This window comes from Macaca thibetana, chromosome 9 (genome assembly GCF_024542745.1).
Source record: "Macaca thibetana thibetana isolate TM-01 chromosome 9, ASM2454274v1, whole genome shotgun sequence".
Lineage (NCBI taxonomy): Eukaryota > Metazoa > Chordata > Mammalia > Primates > Cercopithecidae > Macaca > Macaca thibetana.
In genome coordinates, this window is record NC_065586.1 from 116,666,637 (window position 1) to 116,691,633 (window position 24,997).

Genomic DNA, 24,997 nt, shown 5'->3' on the forward strand with positions numbered 1-24,997 from the left:
GCACTCCAGCCTGGGCAACAAGAGCGAAACCCCAATTCAAAAACAAAACCAAACAAACAAACAAAAAAGATGTAAATGTATATTTCGGTGAGTGATAGATCAAACATAAATTGGAAAATATATAAGACTCAAATATCATAGTTAACAAGCTTCATAAAATATCCCCTCATTTTTAATTCTTTGTAAAGCGTCTATGTGAGTTGATTTATTTTTTGGGGGGATGTCTGGAAAATGTGCCCATGAAAATTTGGTCCTAGATTTCAAAATATAGAATCAGTTTACCAAGAGCTATAAAACTCTTGAATTTTAAAATATTTTTGTCTTGAGATATTTTAGTAATTTTTATTTGTTTTTAGAACTTAGTCATTTCAATTTATTTCATTGGTCTTTTCAAAGAACTGATTTTTTTTTTTTTTGCTTTGAGCCTCTTTACTGTATGTTTGTTTTGCTTTTCATTATTTTCTTATTATCTTTGTTATTTTTCTCTTCCAATTTTGAATGTATTCTATTGTTGTTTTTGAACTTATTGTTAATTTAAATGCAGCTCAATAATGCTAATCTTGTTTTTCTAACATAAACAATTTAGGCTATAAATTTTCCTTTAAATGTTGCATTAGCTATATTCTATAAGTTTTAATACATATTATTTTCATTAATTTTAATTCTGGATATTTCTAATTTTTCATTGTTTTCTTCTGTGACCCAGAGTTGTTTAGCAGAGCTTTTAAAAAATCCCAAATGTAAGATATTTTTCTTGTTATATCTTCAAAATAGTTTATAATTCAATTGCATTATGATCAGATAGAGATCTCTACAAATAACCAGTCCTTAGATCTTTGATTAGCTTTGAGAATTATCATAAGGTCAGTTTTTATAAATATTCTATATGACTTTAAAAGAATGTGAATTTTTAAATTGTTGGACACAAAGTTGTTATATGTTTATTAGAACAAGATTGTTAATTTGGTGTTCAGATCTTATATGTCCTATCTAATATTTCTGTTTTCTGTTTATTCTTAATTTGTCAATAGCAAAGATGTGAATTAAAATTTCCCACTATTATGGTAAATGTTGTAGTTCTAGGGTATTTGTAATTTCATCAATTTTTTGATTCATATATTTTGGAGTGATGTGTAAACAGTTTAGAATTATAATACTTCCTATTATACCTCCTACTAACTGTGTAAGTCACGATCATCTTTATCTCTAATATTGCTTCTTACCATAAAGACCCTCAAAATCAAAATTAGTATTGATACAGAATTGTATTCATTAATATTTGCTCATTTTTTTCTTTTTTGTGTGTGCCCTATATTTTATGTATGCATTTAAAAATTTTTAAAATAGGGAGCACATTTCAATTCTATTTCTTGTAATTACTCACATATTTAAAGCCTTATTCGTATATTCTTTATAGACTTCTTTCTCCTTTCTTATACTGTTTTTATATCTGAATTCATTATTTTCCTCTTTTAGTTTGAAAGTTCTATCAAACCTCTAGTTTAACACACATAGTTAACGAAGTCTCAGGTTAATACCTTTTCTTCCTTCTGAGCAATGTAAGAACATTAAATTCTTTAACTCTGATCAATAATATATTCTAACTTATTTGATAATGTTATCTGGTATTTTAATTCTAGCTTGATTCTTTCTCCTTCCTCCCAACAAACCACCAACCTCTGCATACTTTCACCCACAGATATGCCAGTATCTTCGCTTAGCATTCCCTCGTGTGTCTCAGCCTTACCACTTTCTGCCTAAAACATATCCCTTACATTTCCTTTGATTTATTTGTGTGTGTGTGTGTGTGTGTGTGTGTGTGTGTGTGTGTGCTCGCGCGCTACATGCTCTGTGTTTTTGAATTTCCTAAATTGTCTTTGACTTCATTCTTGGAAGATGGCCTTATTCAATATGGAATTCTAGTTTGACAGTTACTCTTTCTTTCTGAACTTTGATGATATTATTTCACTTGCTTCTAGCTTTGATTTTTTGAACCTTTTGAAATCATCTGTGAGTCTTAAACTGCTGCTCTTTTGTAGGTGTTCTTTTCTTCCTTTCTGCACGTCTTTAACAACTTGCTTCTTTTTGTGTTGTAAAGTTTTATTATTGCTGTGTCTAGGTGTGGAGTTCCTTTTATATATCTTGTTTGGGATTCACTGGGCTTTATAAATCTCAAGTTTGTGTCTTTCAACATCCTGAGATATCCTCTGCCATTATCTATTGGAATATTGCTTCTTCTCCATTTTCTCTATTACTTCCTCCTCTGATTTAGAACTTCACGTAGACATTTGTAAGACCTTCTCAGCATATCATCCATGTCACTTAATCTTTCCTTCATTATTTTTCATATGTCTTGTTAAATTTTTAACTAAATTCCGGTTAAAATTTGAATCTCTATCTTTCAATTTGCTAATTCTCTACTTAGGTTTGTTTTACGTGCTATTTAATCCATCTATTGAGTTTTAAAGTTTAATTACTATATTTTTCATTTATAGAAATTCTATTTTGTCTTCTTAAAAATCTACTTTATTATTCTTTTATAATGCTTGTTCTCTGTCCTTAGTTTTAAGCTTTTCTCAAATTTCTTCAAGCATATTGCAAATAGTTATTTTATATTCATGCCTTATAACTCTACTATCTAAACTTGTTATGAGTCAGCTTTTCTTATAGGTTCTCATTTATGATATCCTAGATCTTTGTGTTTCAGTTTTCTTACTCTGGGCTTTTAATTTTTCCTAGAAGTTTATTTTTGGGAAATACTTTGATGTCTGGGTTGAAGCTGAATTCCTCCAGAGAGATATTTTGCCAATTGCCTGACAGCACTAACTATCCCAGGACCACTCAAAATTAACTCTCCACTTATGATTTTTTGGAGTCCATATGAGAAGCATGAATTGGATAGCAAAAACCTATGAGAATTGGCTTGTAGTTCTAAAATCTCTCCACATAGCACAAAGATGGAGACAGGCAAGTGTCCCTGCTGTTTTCTTCTGAAGGACAGACTTCTTTTCCTACTTATTCCTTTTTTTTTTTTTTTTTTTTTAAGATAGAGTTTCACCCTGTCACCCAGGCTGGAGTGCAATGGTGCAGTCTCAGCCCACTGCAACCTCCACCTCCACCTCCATCTCCTGAGTTCAAGCGATTATCCCACCTCAGCCTCCTGAGTAGCTGGGATTACAGGTGCTCGCCACCACGCCTGGCTAATTTTCGTATTTTTAGTAGAGATGGGGTTTCACCATGTTGGCCAGGCTGGTCTTGAACTCCTGACCTCAGGTGATCCACCTACCTCAGCCTCCCAAAGTGTTGGGATTACAGGTGTGAGCCACCATGCCTGGCTTTTTCCTACTTAAGCAGGTTGTTTAGTCTTTGGGGTGCAAGATGTACTCAGGGATCTTCTGTTATGTTTTTCATCATGGGCAGTCCTGAGACTTTGTTTCTTCATCCTTATGCCCCAGGGAGACATCAAAGTGGAAGCTCAAGGTCTGCAGTTCCCCACAGACACACTTGGGGTCAAGTGTGGATCTCTGGCTTTCCTGTGTCCTTGCACCCTACGTGTTTTCTCTCCCTTCATTTTTGGGAACCTTGTTTTTATTAATTTTTCTCTGTGTCAACATAGTGGCATGTTTAAAATATTGTTTTAATATTTCATCTAACATTGAATTATTTCAAACAAAATATATAATCTGTGACACTGCTAGAAATAGAAGTCCTAGGTTTGGGAATTATTAGGCATTCTTGTATTTGAAAATGGGAACTAAACTTTGGCTAAGAAATAGGCATGTCTGGGTTTGAGACTAGACTCCGTATTCAATATTTCCAGATATTTGTTTCCTCAGCTTTACTAAAAGTAACACCTTTTATTTGTATGTTGAATTTCTGTTTACAAAGTCCTTTCACAAATGTCAAGTCTTTGGAGAGCTGGCTGAAGCAGATGTTGTTGTGCCTGTCAAGAGAATAGATGAGATTGTTGAGGGGACACCACACTGATTTGGAACCCAAGTCTTTTAATACCTAGAAGAGTTATTTTTGCTTCAATGCCATCTTGGATTAAATTATTTCAGAGAAGTCAGCAAGTGGATCTCAATTTGTTGTCTGGGGCAAGTCAGTGCGTGGACACTATCTTGAGGGAGATCCTGAGCCCAAAGCTGGGTTTTCTTGTTGTTGTTGCTGTTTGTTTGTTGTTTGTTTGATAAAGAGTTCATTGACCCAATTAGCAGTGTCTGCAAAAGTTGCAAGACATGAAAAATGCAACTTATTTGCTTTTCCAGATTTAAAATGGCCTTCCTGACTTTAAAAAATTCACAGTTCTCATATAAACATAAAATATGTCTTTCTAAACTCAGGTGGCATAAGTATTGGAAAGATAGACTTTGCTTATGTCAAGTAATGAGGCTACTAGTTCTATTTATGGTCAGCTTCCTTTGTGGTGTGTGAGATGAGCATGGAATGGTCTTTGATGACAGGGAATTTGTTGCAAGAAAAACTAGAACATGAGGAAATCTTGGAAAGCCACCTCCTCACTGATACAATCACTTGGCGTTTCTCAGACTGGGTTGTGCTACAGTTTTCTTGAGTTACAAAAATAAGGACCTAGCTTAGCTCAGGACAGTAGCTTGACGTCAATCTGCTTCCCTTTTTCCACTCATACAATATTTAATATCTGATTGGGCCATGTGGCCAGCACTCATCACAGACTGTCCCTATTAGTCAGCATTTGAGCCAAACATTTCAGGGGTAGCAGATCTTCTTAATGCAAAGACCATTTATATTCTCTTCTCATGCTGGCTGAGACCCTCACTCAAGGCTGCTAGTGGAAGGTTAGAAGGGTTCTTTTTCTCTAGCAAACCCTGAGACAGGTTGTATAACATCTCATAAAAGGGAGGAGGAATTGAGGCTACGCTTTTAGAAGAGAGCAAGGCAGAAACAGTTATTACAACCTAAGGGCTTCTCCTGAAGTCCATGCACTCCAATTAGAGGATGATCAGATGAGCACACTGGGCAAATCAACGACTACTCTTTGTTGGTGGTTTCTTAAATGTGCATTACTATTCAAATGCCATCATCAAATTTATGCTCTGTTAAGTCCTTTGAAGGTAAACTAAAAATCATTTTTCATTAAAATATCATCTTTATTTTAATCCTGCTCATGCTCTTATCAGCTCCTCTAATGTCATTATGGAAAAAGGCAATTTCTTTCTTTTGAAGGCTTATTTTTATATTTATGTTTCAGATCATTGTGGCGTATAATCAAAGGAAAAGTTATCCTGGGGATTTAGACCTGGAGATTAGGATGTTCAGATATGCAAAACCACTTCCCATCCTTGTGACTGTCAGTAGTTTTCTGCAGTGCAAGGAGTAACATTTATGAGTTCTCATAAGCATTTTTCATCAAGGAGTGTGGGGTGGACAGTGGAGCCAAAGCAGCTTCTGTCATTCAAAAATCCTTAATTCCCAACCAGGTGCAGTGGCTCACGACTGCAATCCTAGCACTTTGGGAGGCCAAGGTGGGCGGATCACTTGAGGTCAGGAGTTCAAGACCAGCCTGGCCAACATGGTGAAACCCCAACTCTACCAAAAATGCAAAAACTAGCTGGGCATAGTGATGGGCACCTGCAATCCCAGCTACTGGGGAGGCTGAGGCAGGAGAATTGCTTGAACCCAGGAGGCAGAGGTTGTAGTGAGCTGAAATCACACCGCTGCACTCCAGCCTGGGGTAAAGAGTGAGACTCCATCTCAAAAAATAAAAAAAAAAATAAAATATAATATAAAAAAAATTCTTAATCCTCCTCTGCTGCTACTTTCCCTCCTTGTAATTGCCCATTACCAGGATCAGTGCCTCCAGCCGGTTGACGAAAGGATGACCACCTTCCTCTCGCTATCATTTTTCCTCCCACCACTGTTCTTCCTCTGCACTTCTTGTGCATTCAGCCTGAGTTGATTCTTTTTCTCAGAACAAAATCCTCTTTGAAAATGCAACATGAGGTAACAAAAGGAGTTTACAGTCTGCTTTTTTCTGTTTGCATTTCCTGCCTCTGACATTTGCTTTCAGACTAATTAGGAGTTTTTGAATTCCTTTTCCTTTTCCCCATTGCTCATTTTCAAACAAGACTGTACAACCCTTTCCATCATGAGATGAAAATCTCACATGGCTCGGTAGCTCAGGTATCACCCTGCCTAGAAACAGGGGACAAAGGACATGACCTTTCATGTCTTTCTGTCCCTAAGGACCTTGGCCTCTTGCCAGAATACTTAATAGGGTCCAAGTATATTTGTAAAATGAATACATGGTCTCTACCATTTACATATTCATTTGGTCATTACATGTCAGGTGCCTCCTATTGTCAGGCAGTGCGTTCGGTCCTAGAGCTTCAACAGTGACCCTGATGGGCATGTCCCTACTGGGGGTATGAAAACAAATAGGCAGTTAGCATTGCTGTAACTGTAATAACGCTAAGAACATCTGTGGTTTTTGCTGTATTTAAAGAGAACTCATAGTTTCTAAAGAGCTGCATCGAACCCATGTAAATGATTTGTACTTTCTGAGCCTCCATTTCTCATTGGTAGAATGGCCTAATGACTATGTCGTTGTGTTGTTCTGGGGATGAAATGAGGCAACGTAATGAGAAGCTTCAAGCACAGTGCCTGGCCCGTGGGAGGCACTCAACCTCTGATCACCTGGCTGTCCTTCTGATGGAATGCTCCTCTGCCTGCTCTGCTTGGCATAGTTTCCTCCTGCTGATGAGGTTGAGCAGGCACTGACCAAGCAGGCTTGTTTCCCACATCCTTTGTTTCAAACGGTCTTGTGGAGATGAACTTACATCCTCTGCAAAACACCCTTCCGTACTAAGGTTTATTAAGCTACCCAACATTGCCCTTCTGCCTCTTAGAGAATATGATACCAACTCTCGGAACATCCCAAAATGGAAAGTTTGTATAGATTGACTCATCAGAGCACAATTGTGTCTTCAGTGCCAGAAATTATCAGCTTGTGTGGAGAAATGTATTATAATTAGCAAAAGTAAAAAAATACAACATGAAAAGCAGGATGTGTCTTCCTGGTTCTTATCTCATTTGTTTTTTAAAGAGTTTTCTTTTTTGGTGCCAGTTTTGTGTTTCTTGCAATCAGTAGGGTCCAAAGATTTTCCACTTGGTTTAAGAGTCAACTGGGGTTGAAGGGAAAACTACAACATTGCACCTAAGTTAGCGCAATGACTAGATCTTTCTTTGCAAAGGGAGAGTTTTGAACTCATCTGGGTTGCTGGAGAGAAGAACCAGTGATTCCTCTTCAGTGTCACCAGGCAGTCAGATAGCCCTGTTCATGGGATGGACCTGGTGTTACCACCTATGTCAGCTCCTTTTATTGTAATGCTTTGCCTATCTACCCTCATTCACAATAGCCAGTAAGCATCACAAGTGTCAGAAACAGGGTGAAAAGCCATTATCTTTCATCTTCTTCCTAGTTTAGACTATCTTTCCTGCTCACAGACAGATCAACACATAAATATTAACAACCAAGAAAACCTGCTGCAAATAAAGAAAACCTGCTACAAGGCTTTGAAAAAGAGGGGCATATGCTCTTCCCACAGGTCACTATGCCTACTTCCTTCCCATCAGTAGTAAAGGTGTGTGTGTGTGGTGGGGGCAGGGGGGAGGTCTGTGTGTCTCCAACTCTGGAGAGCAAATGAACAAGTTTGCCTAGGACAAGTAGACTCTGAATATCCTCTCATCCCACTGGCTTGGGAGTTTTCTACTCATTTCTGTTGTTGGTAATGTTAGCAGAATGTGAGTACATTTGTCCTCTCTCTTATAATCCCCATGTTTAAAAATGTTTAATGCCCTAAGTCTTTGAATGTTCATGTCTCAGTTTTAGTTCTTAATCAAGCAGAAAGCTAGGATTGTGCATAAAGGGAAGACGGGGGTGGGGTGGGGGACAGACACTCACTTGGAATGCAGGTCATTTAACTTGTTCAATGCTAGAATAAAACATTATACAACACCCTCCCCCTCCTCACAGCATGTCAAATGCTTGTTTTCTTTGAGAAGAGAGTAGGATGCCCTATGGCTAGAGTCAGAAAACATGTCTTTGGCAGCCTTCCTGGTTTTTTTTGTTGTTGTTTTTCTTCCTCCCAGTTGACCTTGAATCTGAGCCTTGATGCTTTAGAGTCCTAGGATTTCAGAGTTGGGTAGGAGATGGCTCATGGGAGAGATCACATCTTGGTCCCCAACCCCTTAGCTGCCAGGAAGAGATGGCAGAAAAATTATGAAATCATACGAAGTCAGTATAGGTTGGTAGAGTCTCATTCTTCCTCAAGTAGTTACTGGAAAAACAGGAGTGCAGAGAACCAAGGCTTCCCATAGCTCAGACATGCCCTTGGGCCAGAAGTCCTTTGTCAAAGCATATTATGTTAGTTCAATAACTGTATAAATATCAGTAAGAAAGTGACAAGGATAAGGTTTAGCATGAAATTGGAGCCTCATCGTGTAACTTAGGAAAGTAAGGGCACACAGTGATGTTTAAAAAAATATTCAAAGACCCAGTAGCATGTGTCCAGGAAGACTGGCTGCTGCTGGGTGCTCACAGGATCTAGGCTCTTACATATAGCCTATAAAGATGGCTTGGAATAATTCCTCCTCTTTCTCAAAGAGGCAGAGGCTCCAACATTTTGGAGAGGTCGCAGTGGTGGTCCTGACTCCCACCGTGTGGGAGAAAATACATTTTACCTGCCCTCCAAAGAATGAGTCAGAGCCTGTGGTGCCAATGCTGGCCAAATTCGAGTTCCTGAGACAGAAAGATCAGGAGGAGCCTGAGAATCTCACCTCAAACCATTTGCCCGAGGTCTTGACAGTGGAGGGTTTGCACGGCCCTTTCCCTTCTCCATGCCCTGGATGTGCCCGGAGGTGCTGCAGGCAGTATTGGTTGCTTGAGCTGATGACTCATATGTCTTAAAGTCTCCAAGTCATTTTTTATGGGGACACAGAAATTCCTGCTCAATAGCTGCCCTATGTTCATTGATTTCTTTGTTTGTTGTTTCCCTAAGAGATGCCAGTTTGGCAACACCCAAGGCTGCCTCTCCTCTGATTCAGATCTTGGAGACTTTCATCCATAACCACACAAAGCCCCAGGGCAGTTTTTTTGTGCTTCCCGCATTTAGTGTAATTCGGTGGATAAACTTGCTAAGCCACCTGATTTGAATAAAGTCCATTATTCCTCCTGGAAGAGCTCAGGATGGGGTCAATACCAATGGGAGCCAACTCTCCAGCCTCCTCTCCCACTCAGATACCTCAAGGAAGAATGAAATTAATAGAAGGAACAGAGCAAAGTGGATGAGGATAGAATTTAAGAGGTGGTTGTGCTTGCTAGGATGGTGGCCAAATAGGGCCACTTTGGAACATCACGTAAACCCCTTAATAACCTTCCTCCACAGTATCTATAGCAGGGTTGGGCAATGCGGTTTCTTCCCACTTATTTTTACTTTAAGCAGAATACTTAATATATATTGGCATGGCTCTGATGTTTGAATGCTAATCATTATGCAGAAATGTTTCAATGCACACACCACTCACATTTGCATTTACTTTCTTTTGCTGCATTTTTATACCTAGGATAAACCTGGTTTAATATTCCATTAAATTTTTTTTAAGCCACTGTAACTTTGTTTAATTTGGTTGCTGAAAAAGTTCTACTTTGGTATAATCTTGTGTTTGTAACCAAGATCGCTTTTAAGAAGGCACATTCTTATCAGAGATAATTTGGAAAAGCTGCAGGTTGTTCACTGTTTGGTACTATAGTAATGATTATCTTGAACTTACATTTTAGGGGCCTCCTTGTTTCACTTAGCATGCATCCTAAGTGTTGTCTATGGTGTTACATAATCACGTGGTTTTCTTTTATTTATTTATTTTTATTATACTTTAAGTTCTAGGGTACATGTGCACAACCTGCAGGTTTGTTACATATGTATACCTGTGCCATGTTGGTGTGCTGCACTCATTAACTCGTCATTTACAGTAGGTATCTCTCCTAATGCAATCCCTCCTCCCTCCCTCCACCCCATGACAGGCCCCAGTGTGTAATGTTCCCCTTCCTGTGTCCAAGTGTTCTCATTGTTCAATTCCCACCTATGAGTGAGAACACGCGGTGTTTGGTTTTCTGTCCTTGTGATAGTTTGCTCAGAATGATGGTTTCCAGCTTCATCCATGTCCCTACAAAGGACATGAACTCATCCTTTTTTATGGCTGCATAGTATTCCATGGTGTATATGTGCCATATTTTTTCTTAATCCAGTCTGTCATTGACGGACATTTGGGTTGGTTCCAAGTCTTTGCTATTGTGAAGAGTGCTGCAATAAACATACATGTGCATGTGTCTTTATAGCAGCATGATTTATAATCCTTTGGGTGTATACCCAGTAATGGGATGGCTGGGTCAAATGGTATTTCTAGTTCTAGATCCTTGAGGAATTGCCACACTATCTTCCACAATGGCTGAACTAGTTTACAGCCCCACCAACATTGTAAAAGTGTTCCTATTTCTCCACATCCTCTCCAGCACCTGTTGTTTCCTGACTTTTTAATGATTGCCATTCTAACTGGTGTGAGGTGGTATCTCATTGTGGTTTTGATTTGCATTTCTCTGCTGGCCAGTGATGATGAGCATTTTTTCATGTGTCTGTTGGCTGCATAAATGCCTTCTTTTGAGAAGTGTCTGTTCATATCCTTCACCCACTTTTTGATAGGGTTGTTTGTTTTTTTCTTGTAAATTTGTTTGAGTTCTTTGTAGATTCTGGATATTAGCCCTTTGTCAGATGAGTAGATTGCAAACATTTTCTCCAATTCTGTAGGTTGCCTGTTCACTCTGATGATAGTTTCTTTTGCTGTGCAGAAGCTCTTTAGTTTAATTAGATCCCATTTGTCAATTTTGGCTTTTGTTGCTGTTGCTTTTGGTGTTTTAGACATGAAGTCCTTGCCCATGCCTATGTCCTGAATGGTATTGCCTAGGTTTTCTTCTAGGGTTTTTATGGTTTTAGGTCTAACATTTAAGTCTCTAATCCATCTTGAATTAATTTTTGTGTAAAGTATAAGGAAGGGATCCAATTTCAGCTTTCTACATATGGCTAGCCAGTTTTCCCAGCACCATTTATTAAATAGGGAATCCTTTCCCCATTTCTTGTTTTTGTCAGGTTTGTCAAAGATCAGATGTTGTAGATGTGAATCACGTGGTTTTCATGGTTGCATCATAGTCCATTACATGGAAATGTCACAGCTTGCTTATCTGTTCTTCTGTACTGATCACTTTCAGTTTTTCAATATTTATCAATAACTTTGAGCAGAAAACCTTCTAGATTTCCCTTGTATTTTATATTATTTTCTTAAGATGGATGTTCCAAGGTCTCTTACAAAGAAAATGAATGTATTTTAGGCCAAGTCTTCTCCAAGTGCAGTGTGTGCACAGATTGCTGGTGGATGTTGTGAAATGCAGATTCTAACTCAGTAGATGTGGGCTGGATCTGAGGATCTGCATTTGTCACAAATGCCTGCATGATGCCCAGGCTGTGGCTCAGGGCTTTGGGCAGTCTCTTAAAGTTGCTGGTGTATTGGCATTGAGAATATTTATAATACTTGTTTTGCCAAGTCATTGTGTGGGCTGGTTACCTAGGAGCTCTGCCCCCTCGGAAGTATTTTCTAATCAAGAAGAAAGTTTGGATTAGACTGGTGTCCAGAGGGATGGGGAGCTGTAGCACCTGCCTTCAGTGAGAGCCTCTAAGCTTAGTTGTGGCCGCCATTAGAATCATCTGGGGAGTACACACACACACACACACACACACACACACACACACACACTCTTTCTCTCTCTCTCTCTCTTTCTCTCTCTCTCTTTCTCTCTCTTTCTCTCGGCTCCCTCCAGACCACTACAAACAGAATGGCTGGCAATGGAACCTGGCTATCAGTATTTTTTAAAGCTTCCCAGGTATTAGAGGTGATTCTGTATAGCTCAACAGCTCAACTATGTTCATTGATTTGTTTGCTTCTTTGTTTCCCTAAGAGATGCCAGTTTGGCAACACCCAAGGCTGCCTCTCCTCTGATTCAGATCTTGGAGACTTTCATCCATAACCATACAAAGCCCCAGGGCAGTTTTTTTGTTTGTTTGTTTGTTTGTTTTGTGCTTCTCGCATTTAGTGTAATTAGGTGGATAAACTTGCTAAGCCACCTGATTTGAATAAAGTCCATTATTCCTCCTGAAAGGGCTCAGGATGGGGGTCAATACCAATGGGAGCCAACTCTCCAGCCTCCTGGAGAGTTGAGGACCTCCTGGTTGAGGACCATTGTTCTAAGCCCTTCCCACCTTAAATCTCACTGAGCTCCCAACTATGTTTTATACCTGCTTGGATGTAAAGCTTGGGGCTTATATATGCCACACTCAGACCTCCACGCTTTCAACAATGGATTTAGCACAGCCATGAGTTTTCTTTGCAATTCTGAAAAAATAATAACCATTATTTTGGACAGAAAACAAGGTAGTTGTCATCACTGACTTCTCCATGAAACTCACTCTTTTGTAGCATTTGCTGGTCCCATCTTACTGAATGCCACCATTGTACACTCAGTCTCCCAAGCCAAAAACCTGGGGCTGATCCTAGCCCCTTTACTTTCCCATACCCTTCAGATATAAGCAGTTCTTACAGTCCTTTGCTCTGTATGTACTTGTTTCTTATAGAATGTATCGCATTATATTAAAATTATCTCTTAGTATGGTATGTCCTTCAACTAGATCATGAGCCTCTTGACTCCAGAGATAGTATCTGATGCATCTTTTTATTCCCCACATCTAGTGCAGTGCCTGTCTAGCACAAAGTGGAGACTCCTGAAATAACTGTTGAATGAATGGATGAAATAAAATAGGTTTTGATCACATGTAACCCTGGAAGATTATTCTTATGGTTGAAAGTTTCATAGCAGCCTGGTTCTAGCAGGAGCACAGATTGCCTAGATAGTGCCTGGTGCCAACATGGCCTTGGCCTTGAGGGTGTGCAAGGTGGCAGACGGAATGCCCAGCATGCCCTGACTCCCTGCCACTCACCACCTGCTAGAGTAACACCTGCTGTTTCTGTTTGGCAGTTGCCTTTTCAGGCCTTGGCTTCACGACGTTCTACTTGGCGGGAAAGCTGCACTGCTTCACCGAGAGTGGGCGGGGAAAGAGCTGGCGGCTCTGTGCTGCCATCCTGCCCTTGTACTGCGCCATGATGATTGCCCTGTCCCGCATGTGTGACTACAAGCATCACTGGCAAGGTGAGTCCCTGCCCAGGGCCTGACTAGACCTCACCGTGGTTGCCCCTCTCCTCCAGGGATGGGTGTAGAAATGCACCAGTTGTGGGAAGCTAAGTGCCCATTGTCCGAAACCAGAGGAGCCTGAAATGACAGAGTGGATGTAATTTTGAAGCAAATATGCTGGTTCAAATGAGGTCTGGCCTTCCTGGGGAAAGAATTGGAGGTCTTCTTCCTCCTTCATGCTCCAGGAGACTGCTTGAGTCCTGCCAGAATGTCAGGCCCTTTGGTTTAGAGTCACCCTTGGCCTGAGACCCAAATGTGATTTTCCTGCTGGATCACTTGCCTCAGTCCTCAGACTTAGTGCCAGGTGGTTTTTGGCTTCCTTTGCTTATTGAATCCAGCCTACAAGGACATATTTGTCACCATGGATGCTCTTCTGAAAGGTATATCCAGCCAGGGATTCATTCCAGTAATGCTCCAAGCCACAGCTGCAAGCCTGGGGTGAGGTTTGCCTCTCTCTATATATATACACACATATGTCAGTCCTGGAATATTTGTTAAAAATCCAAATAACACAAAACAAGGGAGGGGCTTGTTCCTGAAATATAACTAAACCATGCCATGTCCTTCTGCAGAGAAACTGCAGCTCACAGTCTGTCTGAAAGGAAACCACCACCTGCCAGAGCACACAGAGAGCCGAGACGGAGGTGATGTCCGCAGGAGGTGTGGCCTCTGGGAAGCGTGGGGTCTAGGGCAGGGTTTCCCAAGGGGAATCCTTGGATCACCTTGATCAGGCTGCCCTGATCTAGAAATTGGACTCTCTAGAGGTGCATCTGGAGCAGTGGTCTAGAATCGTCATGGTTGTTAAGGTGCATCTGGAGCAGTGGTCTAGAATCGTCATGGTTGTTAAGGTGCATCTGGAGCAGTGGTCTAGAATCATCATGGTTGTTAAGGTGCATCTGGAGCAGTGGTCTAGAATCGTCATGGTTGTTAAGCAAGCCTATCATTGCTGATGAAGTCTAAGAAGCACTGGGAAAAAGCTCCACCATATGTGTCAATTTTAACCAAACAAAGCAAAGAAAACGTGCCTGAATCCAGCTTCTTTGGGTGAATGGGCTTCCATGATAGGTCTGTGACCCAAACCTCCTCTCCCTTTCTTGTTTTCCGACTGTTGCTGGGCATTGTTCATCTCCCCCCTCTCTCTGTCTTTGCAGCCAGCTGCCTTGCAGGACTTTTCCTTTTCTTTTTTTCTACCTTTTCCAGGTTTTTTTTTTTGTGGTGGTAATGAGGCAATGGATGGGGACAGAGTTGAGGGGAACTCCTAGCTGAGAGCCCCTCCTTCCTCATCTTCTCTGGAGACCTTGTGTTCTTTTCAGCACTGCCCAGCTTCTCCTGTTCCTTTCTAGTCTCATCCCTACCCCCATATCCTCCTGGAGCTCATGCTCTGGGTGTCCTGTGACCCCAGCCTAGCTTTGAGCTGAAGGGTGAAGGGTATAGGGAAAGAGATGCTGACATGGTTTGGACAGCACAGCAAGTATCAAGTGCTACTAAGGTCTGAGGCCCTCCTGATGGGGGAGGTCAGAAGAGGGTCACAGGTCTGAGCCTGCCCTTGTTCTGTTTTTAATCAATGACTCGGATGAAATGCTGGATGATAAGAAGCCACATCATGAGATGGAAGGATGGAGAGAGTCACTGGGCCAACAAAAACAAAGGCACAGCCCCCCTTGGAACTGGGAATATTTTCCCACAGAATTGTTTTCCACATATGTGGTTAGGGCATTTCCCCATGAAGAATATTATGGGCCAAATGGCCTTTTATGGACTGCTTCTCATTGATCCCTTGTGAGCCAGTTTCTTCTTTGAGCGCAGGAACAATTAATCCCTAAATATTTCACAGAGCTTTTCGTAGATTGAAAGAAATAATGGGTCCAAATGTTCTTTGTAAATGGAAATTTACTACACACATGCAAAGTGGTATCATTGTTGCTTAGTACATTTTCCTAAGGAAGGATGCGTTGTGTTTCCCAAACAACTGACTTGGAGGCAGACATTTTTTTTTGAAACATGATTTATTTGTAAGCTACAAATGCCAGGTTTTCACTTTTATTCAATCACTTTGGATTCGGGGAATGATTTGGGGGTTTCAGAATTGAATCAGTTTTTCCTTTATCTTGGAGTCAGTAAGAGCCTTTGCATAGTACTGACAACCTAAGATGTGAGGCTGGCCTGTCTTCAGCACTCTCTGACTCTACCCTGTTTTGTTCCTCGTTTCCTAGCTGTGGTAGTGTAATGTGGCCAGAGTAAAGGAATGTGGAATCACAGCTCTTGTCTTTAGAGAGTGGTGAATTTATGCTGCAGCTGGTGTACCCAAGGCCTGTTGGCAACTGGGGCTTTGAAACCAACCATACTATCCAACAGGCACAGAAAGGAACTATGAGCAGTCAAGTGAGAATATTCATCCTCTGTGGGCTGTTGGGAAAGCAAAGCAAGAGAATTTATGTTCAGTGATGGTTAAAACCATATTTGGGAATCAAACCAAAACTGCATCATGGTAGACTTCTGCAGCCCAAACTGAACGTGCATCTGTTGGTACAGGTTATTGATATAGCCCAAGGACCAGTTCAGCTCTGTCATTTTCTGTTCAACTTATACCCTTGGAGTCAGCCAGGAGAGGAACACAGCTTCGTTTGGATACTCTAAAGGGCTCTGAGTCAGGCTCATTTTACCTGAGTTCCCCCCTCATGAGGCTGTCTGCCACTGTCCACACCAGTTATTTTCAACTGGGTGATGGAGAGGCTGACTGTACCTCTCAGGGGACATTTAGCAATGTCTGTAGACATCTTTTTAGTTGTCACAACTTTGAGAGGTAGGTGCTACTGCCATCCAATGGGTGGAGGGTTAGAGACTAGGGATGCTGCTGAATGTCCTACAATCGCAAGGCCCCCTGCCCACCAACAAGGAGTTATCCAAACCCAAATGTCAACACTGCTCAGTTTGAGAACCCCTGTTCTACATTGTACCCCAGTTCCATAGTTCTTTTCCCTGTTACATGTTAAGAAGCAGCAATGTTCTGGGAGTGGAAAGTTTTGTTCATTCAACACTCAGTTATTAAGGGAGAAATCAAGGAGCCCTCAACGGTTTCCCGTTGGGAGGAGGGAGGCAGAGTGAGGTCTTCAACTGCAGTGTAGGTGGATGTTTGAGGCAGGATGCCTGATTAAGATAAATAACTTGTTTTCCTTTGGTGAACTGAGCTGCCCAGTGACTGTGGGCGGGGGCCATCCATCATGGTGAGAATTCACATGGAGGCCTATTAGCATCAGCAAAACTCAAGTCCCCCTCATTATAGACTTTAGTTAACAGCATTCATGTTGTGAGATTTTATGACTCCATTTCAATTTTGATTTAAGCAACTGTGCCTAATGTAGAAATACATCCAATTACTCGATTACACATCATATCCAATAAATAGCCCATAATCTCCAATGACTCTCTCTCTCTCCACTATCATGGTTATTTTCTGTTATTGACACCCCCTGGTCTTTTCTGCCTCCCCAGCCCACTCCAAATATACAAATCTATTGTTTTATTAAGTGAGGAAAATACAGAGGCACAGGCCATGGCATAGGAAAGGACACATGAAACATTTAACAGAACTTCCCCAGACACAAAACCAGCTGGATCAATACTAAATCTCTATGTGGCTGATGTGCCCTGTGTCCTTGTGACATTCTGGCTTGCAGGTCAACTGGAAGCTGGAGAGTTTCACAGATGATGCTAACTACAAAGCCCGGTATCCTCTCAAACAGGCTCCCCTTTGTGATTGACAGTGTGTTTAACGGTGCTCAGACTTGTGGAGTCCCCCTGCTAGAGAAAATAAATGCAGACAAAGAGCAGAGCGTGTCATTAAACTGACTTCTGCCTCTATTCACCCTCTTGTGTGATTACAATTCCTCGTACATGGAGGGTTACAGCTACTAGTGGCAGGAATGTGGTGTTTGCTCTATCACTGGACTTAATAATGAGCTCCCCTGACCCCTCAAGTCCCTGCACCTGAAACCAGGCTCTCCCCATGTGACTTTAGGTTTGGAGATAACAGTTTAAACACTTGTTTCTCTAATTATAGGTCATTTGAAGCAGCCCTGGGTCCCTGAGTGGTGTTTCATTATAAGAAAGAACACCCCCCTCTGGATGTAATCTAGGGAAACCGGTCTCAAAGAATGAAACAGTCATTTGTTCCCACCCAGACTAAGGTTGGAAAGTGTCTCGGTCAGATACAGACACAGTTGTCTAACTGAGTTGAAGTTTTCAAGATGGCCATTGCCTTCGCCTGCTTTCCCAGATTGGGCTGTGAAGGGTCTGTGATTTGAAATGAACTAAATGTAGTTACCAAACTTCAGGAGATTACTGACCCTGCAAATGCAGGTGTTTTGGTGGTTGGATATTGTGCTGGACTGTTTCATGTGCACAAAATACTTCTGGCCTCAAGAAGCCCAGGCAGAAGCTATTCCCTTTGGAGAAACCCTTGCTTCAAAGTCTGATGACATTCTATAACTCACAGAACTCTCTCAAGTTCTCCTTCCTTTTGTTACTGATAAACTCAGTAGCCCCAAAGGATGGGATCGTTCCCTGTTCAGTGTGACAGAGACATTACATGAAATCAAAAGTAAGCATCAAGCAGAGTAAGTTTTATTCCATGGCCAAAGAATGGAGAAGTGGGGGCCGGGCGCGGTGGCTCACACCTGGAACCCCAGCACTTTGGGAGGCCGAGGCAGGCAGATCACGAGGTCAGGAGATTAAGACTATCCTGGCTAATACGGTGAAACCCCGTCTCTACTAAAAAAAAATACAAAAAAAGTAGCCAAGTGTTGGGGTCCGTGCCGGGGGTGGTGGAGAATGAAAGAACACACAAAAGACAAAGACACACAGAGAACATGGCGGCCGCGCTCAGAGCCTCCGCCTCACTTTATTTATACTCCATAAACCCCACGTCAGCAGAAAGAATGCAATGCAAAACAAACTTTCTTTTCCTAGATGTAACCTTCTACTCAGTTCTTTGTTTCTATGCTCTTCCTTATCTGCCCGCCTTCTTGGCGCCTACAGGAGTTCATTAAAAGTTCAATTGGAGATACTGTCCTTGAGCCCTATCTATTCTCAGCATACTGTTTTCAAAGGCCCCTGCAGCCAAGCATGGTGGCAGGCACCTGTAGTCCCAGCTACTCGGGAGGCTGAGGCAGGAGAATGGCGTGAACCTGGGAGACGGAGCTTGCAGTGAGCCGAGATTGCGCCACTACACTCCAGCCTGGGCGACCGAGTGAGACTCCGTCAAAAAAAGAAAGAAAGGAAGGAAGGAGGGAAGGAAGGAAGGGAGCAAGGGAGGGAGGGAGGGGAACACAGCTCTCAGATGAACTTCTCAGTTAGTGAGGGGTGAAGGGATTAAAATATAGGGTTTCTCTAACGAAGAGGTCAGGTAGTAGAATCTAGGGGAGGAATAGTCGACTCTTTTTCTGGAAATGGATGGTGAACTCCTGGGAACCAGAGTGCTGCCTTCCTTTTATGGCTTCTTCCAGTTGTTGTCATGGCAATTGTCAACTGTCATGGTGCTAGTGAGAGTGCCATTTAGCATGGAAATTAGATTATAATGAAGCCTGAGGTCTTCTTGAAGTTGTTCTGTCAGCTATCTTGGTTTTACCAGTTTCAGGTAGTCCAGTTACAAAGGGAACTTTTTACCACAGGGGCCGCATTTCTTAAAGATAAACAGAATTAGGGAGGGGTGGAAATCCAGCTATGTCATGTAAGCCTTACATTGAGTAACACCTTCCCCTTCCCTCCCCTCTGTCTCTGTCTCCATCTCTCTGCCTCTGCCTCTTACACACACGCATGCACACATGCACACACACACACACACACACGGCTGAGGGACACACACTGTTAACCAGGCCTCCCTTGTGCTGTCAGAAGCAATCTGTAGATTTTCTAAATGAAGTGACTTGAAAAAGATGCCTTGGAACAATATGATTGTTCCCACCAAAAGCCTGCCAGCCTGGGTAGAACAAAAACACTGAGATTCTCCCTCTACTATCTTCAGCCTGAGTGAATTGATCTCACCTCATTTTCCCTCCACAGTTGGCTGCTCTGTGTGGCAGGGCCCACAGTCACATTTACCACTGGCTGCCAACCCCCGTCTCTGTCTGGGAACCTCTGAGTCTTGACTGCCCATCTCAATCCACCGGCCTCTGTATTGATGCCCAGGAGAGCGTGAGAAGCCTCAGCCCCTGGCTCACCCCTCCCTCCCGTCAGAGTCCACTGCATAGCCTGCTTTCAGCCTCAAGAGAGGCATTCTCAGTCAGGACTTCTGCCGTCTTCCTGCCTCGTGGTGTTTCCCCGTGACGTAATTCCCAGGGAAGGTGGACGTTGCTTGCTCCCAAGTCTCACTGGCATCCTTCCTTTGTTTTACTTTGTTTTACTCAAGGGAACCTGTCTCTTCTCAGCTTTCTTTGGTGTTCTGTGTGCCAGGCCCTGGCAACCACTGATCTGCTTTTTATCTCTGTGGGTTTGCCTATTCTGCACATTGCATATAAATAGAACCACACAATGTGTGGCCCTTTGTGGCTGGTGATGTTGATTCTTTAGTGCCTCTTGTAGATGTTGTTCAGCTCATGTCAGTTCCCCATTTACTGAATAAAAGTCTGCTGAGTTCTGGGAAATAAATAGGAATGAAACATCCCAGAGTCCTAGATAATGACATGTAGTCAGGGAGATAGATTCAGAAACAGGAAACCCCACTGGTGGTAGGTGTGAGGGCACAGAGTGCATAGATGGCAGCCCAGAGAGACAGCAGGGCCCCTGGTCCATGCTGAGGGCTCCACAGAGCCACAAAGGGACATGGAAAACATTCTGCTCCAGCCCACACCAGATGACTGGTCAACCTGTGTCCTATAGTCTTACAAAGACACTACCCCTCTCTTAAAAGATGGGTCTACCTTCAGTTTCTCAGATTTGCCGAATCTCCTTTGTCATCAGCACCTTCACACATACCCTTCTCTCTGCCTGGAAAACCACCAGTGCCCTCCTTTCCTCTACTCCTCAACTTCTCCCGGTTAACTCTTGCTCATCCTTCTGGTCTTAGCCTGAGGGTCATGTCCTCAGCAAAACCTCTGCTCCAGAATAGCCCAGGTCTGTGTGCTGGGTGAGCTCACAGACCCTCACACATTTCCTTCATGGTGCTTATCATAGCTGCAAATTGCTGATAAGGCTGTCATTGTTTAGTATCTGTCTTGCCCCTTTGCTGGAAACTCTGGGACAGCAGGGACTTGTCCCATTGGTTCAGCCTGTGCCCTAGGCTTGGCCATCATGCCCAACCCCTGATACATATGCAGTGCATGTGTATGAATGAATGGCATCAGTGCTACGTAAGGAGACAGAAGTATTTTGTATTCCAAAAACACTGAGATCCATTTATTTCCCTTTTGAGACGTCCAGTTGATTTGGGGCAAAGTTAATCCCAAGTGTTTTTCCCCCAATAAGGGCTTTCTTGTCCCCCACTTGCCTGTCTATCAAGAGGATACGAATGCGATTTTATCAAAATAGCAATAGCCCACTTGAGGCAATTGATGACAAGCTCCTTCATAAAGTAAGTTATTGTTTGGATCTTGTTCACCACCTTTGTAATAAACACAGCCCCAAAATGACTTTGCTGAGAAGCAGCTTGGATAGACCTTTCATTGCCCTTGTTACTTCTGATAACTCCCATAGCACCTGTGATATCACTTTTCACTCATTCCATTAAATGGGAAACAGAATTGGCAGGAATTGTCATTTCCATGCATGCTGCTATGTCAGTAAGTCTGGGAAACATTCTTGGGATGATTTGATGTCTTTTGGTCAATGATCCACCTAATGAAATGCTGTGCTACAGAAAATAGAATGTTGAATGGTGTTATTTGTAGGTTTTACTCTTTGGTCTGTTTAGTCAATGGCTCAACTGCAGATGTTGTGGCTCATTTTAGATGCTAATAAAAATGCCTCATGGGACTGTTTCCTGGGGTTAGAGGAAAAACAAAACAATAGTGCAACTCTAAGACCTTGAACTAGAAAAAGGCCTGACACATTTTATAGGCTGGTGGCCATAAGCTAGTGAAGAGATTCTTCATTTAAGCAACTTCACTTAATCATGTTAATTACACCCTCTGGCCCTGCTCCAGAATTCATGGTACACATGGCTTTACAATTTCTTGGGTGACAAATGTGTTTTTAAGTTCCTTAGAAGTTTATTTACAATGCTATGAAAATGTAGCCATGTCAGAGAGGTGAAATCTGTAAGCTGCTGCGTTGCTGTGTGAGGAGAAGGATGGGGCAGGATGAGAAAGCCTCCAGCAGCTCTGGAGTGGAATGTGAGAGGAATGGGAAAAGGATAACAAGGATGGATACTATGTTTATGTCCTATTTTGGCATGCTCCATGAAATAATCATTAGAAGTAATATATTACTAAATTATCATCACAACTTACTGAGGGAGATACTGAGATCCACATTTGAGAGATAAGGAAACTCAGAGAGGCAAAGGAACTTGCCCTGGTAGGGTCTGCAATGTCAGCCTTAGGATTTCTCAGCATGGAAGATTCTTGGATTGGGGGTGAGGATAAGTGGTGGTTACCTTACTGCAGCCCCAGGAGCCTCCAAAAGGACAAACAGTTCTTCTCTTGGGAATGGATCTGCTGCCTTCTTTTCTTGTTCATTCTTGGTAATGCCTCTTGTTTTCCCTGCTGTCCTCCAATCCCCCCTACTCTGATGGCTGCTCACCAAATCTGAGCAGACACGAATATGTATTCGTTGCCTTTTTGCCAGACAGCTACTGCGCAGTCACACTGTGTTCATCAGTTGTGGACGTTTGAACTAGTATGGGGAGAAAGCAGTGACAATTATTTGGTCTCTCCCTTTGACCAGTTAGAATGACTTTTGTTTCTGATATTTTATCTCAACCAAAGAGAGGATATGACCTATTTTTTTTCTTTTCTTTTCTTTTTTCTTTCTTTTTTTTTTTTTTTAAAAAAGAGATGGAGTCTTGCTCTGTTACCTGGGCTGGAGCGCAGTGGTGCGATCTTAGCTCACTGCAACCTCTGCCTCCCGGGTTCAAACAATTTTCCTGCCTCAGTCTCCAGAGTAGCTGAGATTAAGGTGCATACCACCATGCCTGGCTATTTTTTTTTTTTTTTTTTTTTTGTATTTTTAGTAGAGATTGGGTTTCACTGTGTTGCCCAGGCTGGTCTCAAACTCCTGAGCTTAGGCAATTCACCCTCCTTGGTCTCACAAAGTGCTAAGGGATATGACCTATTTTCTTAATGCACCTTGGTAGAGTCTCCAAATAATCTCAATGTATGACCTCAGTAGGCTGACTCAGGATCAAATTCCTGGAACATTTATATAACAAGGCCTCTTAGGCACCTTGGACTTGTGGTTCCATGCTAATATGTTACTGATGAGGTCATCAAGAGGACCAGAATGGGAAAGGGGCACACCCAAAAACACACAGGACAGCAACCCAATCTAACCCTGAGTTACTATGTATCCATTTCCCTCAACAAACATAATTATGCTGTGAGCGAGGTGTTGGCCAAGGTGTTGAAGGAACCAATAGCCAACCCTTATAGAGTTGAGTCCAGCATTAAATATTAAACAATTTTGTCATTGTTTGCCACTCTAATTGCACAGGGAGTGGGGAGGGGCTAATAACATGTATAACTGGGAGACTTGGTCTAGTCTGGAGGTCAGATGAGGCTATGTTGCACAATGGTATTGAGCTCTGAAGTATGAATAGAAAAATGATATTGAGCTCTGAAATATGAATAGAAATTGATTAGGGGAAGGCATGAGGAGAAGGGATTCCTGGGAATCCAGGATCAGAACAGCACATGTGGAGCCCCAAGAGGAGAAGCAGCACATGTATTTGAGGAACTAAAGGGAAGACCATGGCTTCGGTAGGATGAGTGTAGGGGAAATAGCTGGGATGGTTGGCAGGGCCAGGGATGCAGCCTTAAATGACACAGGGGCTTGGCTGTTCTCTTACAGCAGTGGGAAGGAGTCAGCCAAGCAGGAGAATGGCTGCGCCTATTTGCTCTTAAGAGAACATCACCGCTGTGTCCCAAGTCCAGTTCCAGAGCAGTGTCCTGGGCCCTGGGTCTGCATGCATGGAAAGCTTATGCTGTCATCACGGACATGTCTAAAATAAAAAAGCTTTTCTTTTATTTATACTTCTTTTCCTGCTTTGCTATTGCAGATTAATAAAATTACATGCATGAAATTACTAAATTTGTTTTAAAGGAGATAAAGCTGTTCATTATAGAACTTTTCATGTTTTTCTATTAGCTTCATAGAAACTCTGAAAGTAGAAACAGTTCTATGAACGATACTGAAATATGAAAATATTGTCCCTGTCCTCAGAAATTATCCTGTTAGATCTAGATAGAACCAGGATACCAATAACAGGATCACAAAAAATGACTGATAGGTGCAGTGCACGTTTCTAAGCATTGAGCAGCTTGTTTTCCTGAAAGATACATTTCTTTGACAACCACTCAACATGTCACCTACAGGAGACAGAGGCACATTAGTTTGTGACTTAAACTGAAGTCTCTCTACAGTGTGTTGCTTACTGGGAAGCGTTGGGAAACTTACCACCCTGAGCACTGATCCTTCAGGATCACCACTGGCCCCTACCTGAATGCAGGTGGACACACCCTTCAGCCCATGGGCCTGCTGCATCCTGAAGGCTGGGACCTCAGAGTCATGTGGTTATCGAGCCTGGAATGAACCCGCCAGCGTGTGTGCACAGCACCACGGACCAGTGCAACTACAGGATCAGGACTCCAGGGTTCAAGCCCAATTCTTTTGGGGAAAATGGGGCTGATCCTGCCTGCCTACGGGAAGTCTGTATGGTTCAACAAGAAAATAACTGTGAAAGTGGAGACCCCCCAACGGAGAATGGCAATTCAGCCTGACAGCAACCTTGAAAGAGTTCCCATTTTTTTTTTTTTTTTTTTGGTTAGGGGAGATTTTCCACTAGACTAGAATCTTTTCAGCAAAAATAACCCATAGACAGTTAAAGTGAACACACACACAGATACTAAGCGAGCGTTGTTGGTGTGAGCTGCTTTTATGAGGTCTCTATTGAGAACTACCTGAATGTTCTCTTTGGCAAGGGGCTTCCCTGGGGCAGAGGGCTGGTATTCCCTGCAGATGCACCCTTCTGCCTCACCTGCTCCCCTCTCGCCTCCCAGCTGGTAAGATCTGTAGCTGTTAGAGAATTGAGCCCTTCCTGCCAGAGGTCTGCTGCGTTTGCCAACACAGGCATGTCTTAAAATGTTTTATTCACTTTGTCTGTGACACAGAAGGTTCATTTCATCCCTGGGAAACCACTTACCACGAGGCAGAGACTCTTTCACCTGCTGGATTTTCTGCAGCACACCAGCAATATTACACTGGTGGGAACGTCCTAAAAAAATAAAAAAAATAAAAAATAAATAAAAACAGCACAGTTCCCGAGATATTTAGATCCTACAGAGATGGCTTGAATTTTTCTTCCAGAATTTAGAATTAATTTCAAAAATCAGGGATACAAATTTGAGTTTATGCAATGCTCAGGTGTGAGTTAAAGAAATACAGGGAAGGGCTCAGTATGGAGGTTCACGCCTGTGATCCCAACGCTTTGGGAGGCCGAGATGTGCAGATCACTTG

At 42.2% G+C, this 24,997-nt stretch overlaps 1 protein-coding gene across 5 annotated transcripts in view; it reads left to right on the forward strand.

Moving 5' to 3' along the window:
- The window catches only part of PLPP4 (phospholipid phosphatase 4), a 140,112-nt gene that overhangs the window by 109,357 nt on the left and 5,758 nt on the right, over positions 1-24,997 (forward strand). For 4 of the 5 annotated variants that reach the window (XR_007728767.1, XM_050803999.1, XM_050804002.1 and 1 more), the window contains one exon: positions 13,118-13,288. The exons of the other annotated variant lie outside the window; for it this stretch is intronic. Coding sequence is in view for 3 of the 4 variants with exons in the window: in XM_050803999.1 (XP_050659956.1) it covers positions 13,118-13,288 (171 nt within the window). In the remaining variant the exon portion in view is untranslated. Of the gene's footprint in view, positions 1-13,117; positions 13,289-24,997 lie in introns of those variants that run through there. 5 annotated transcript variants of the gene reach the window in all.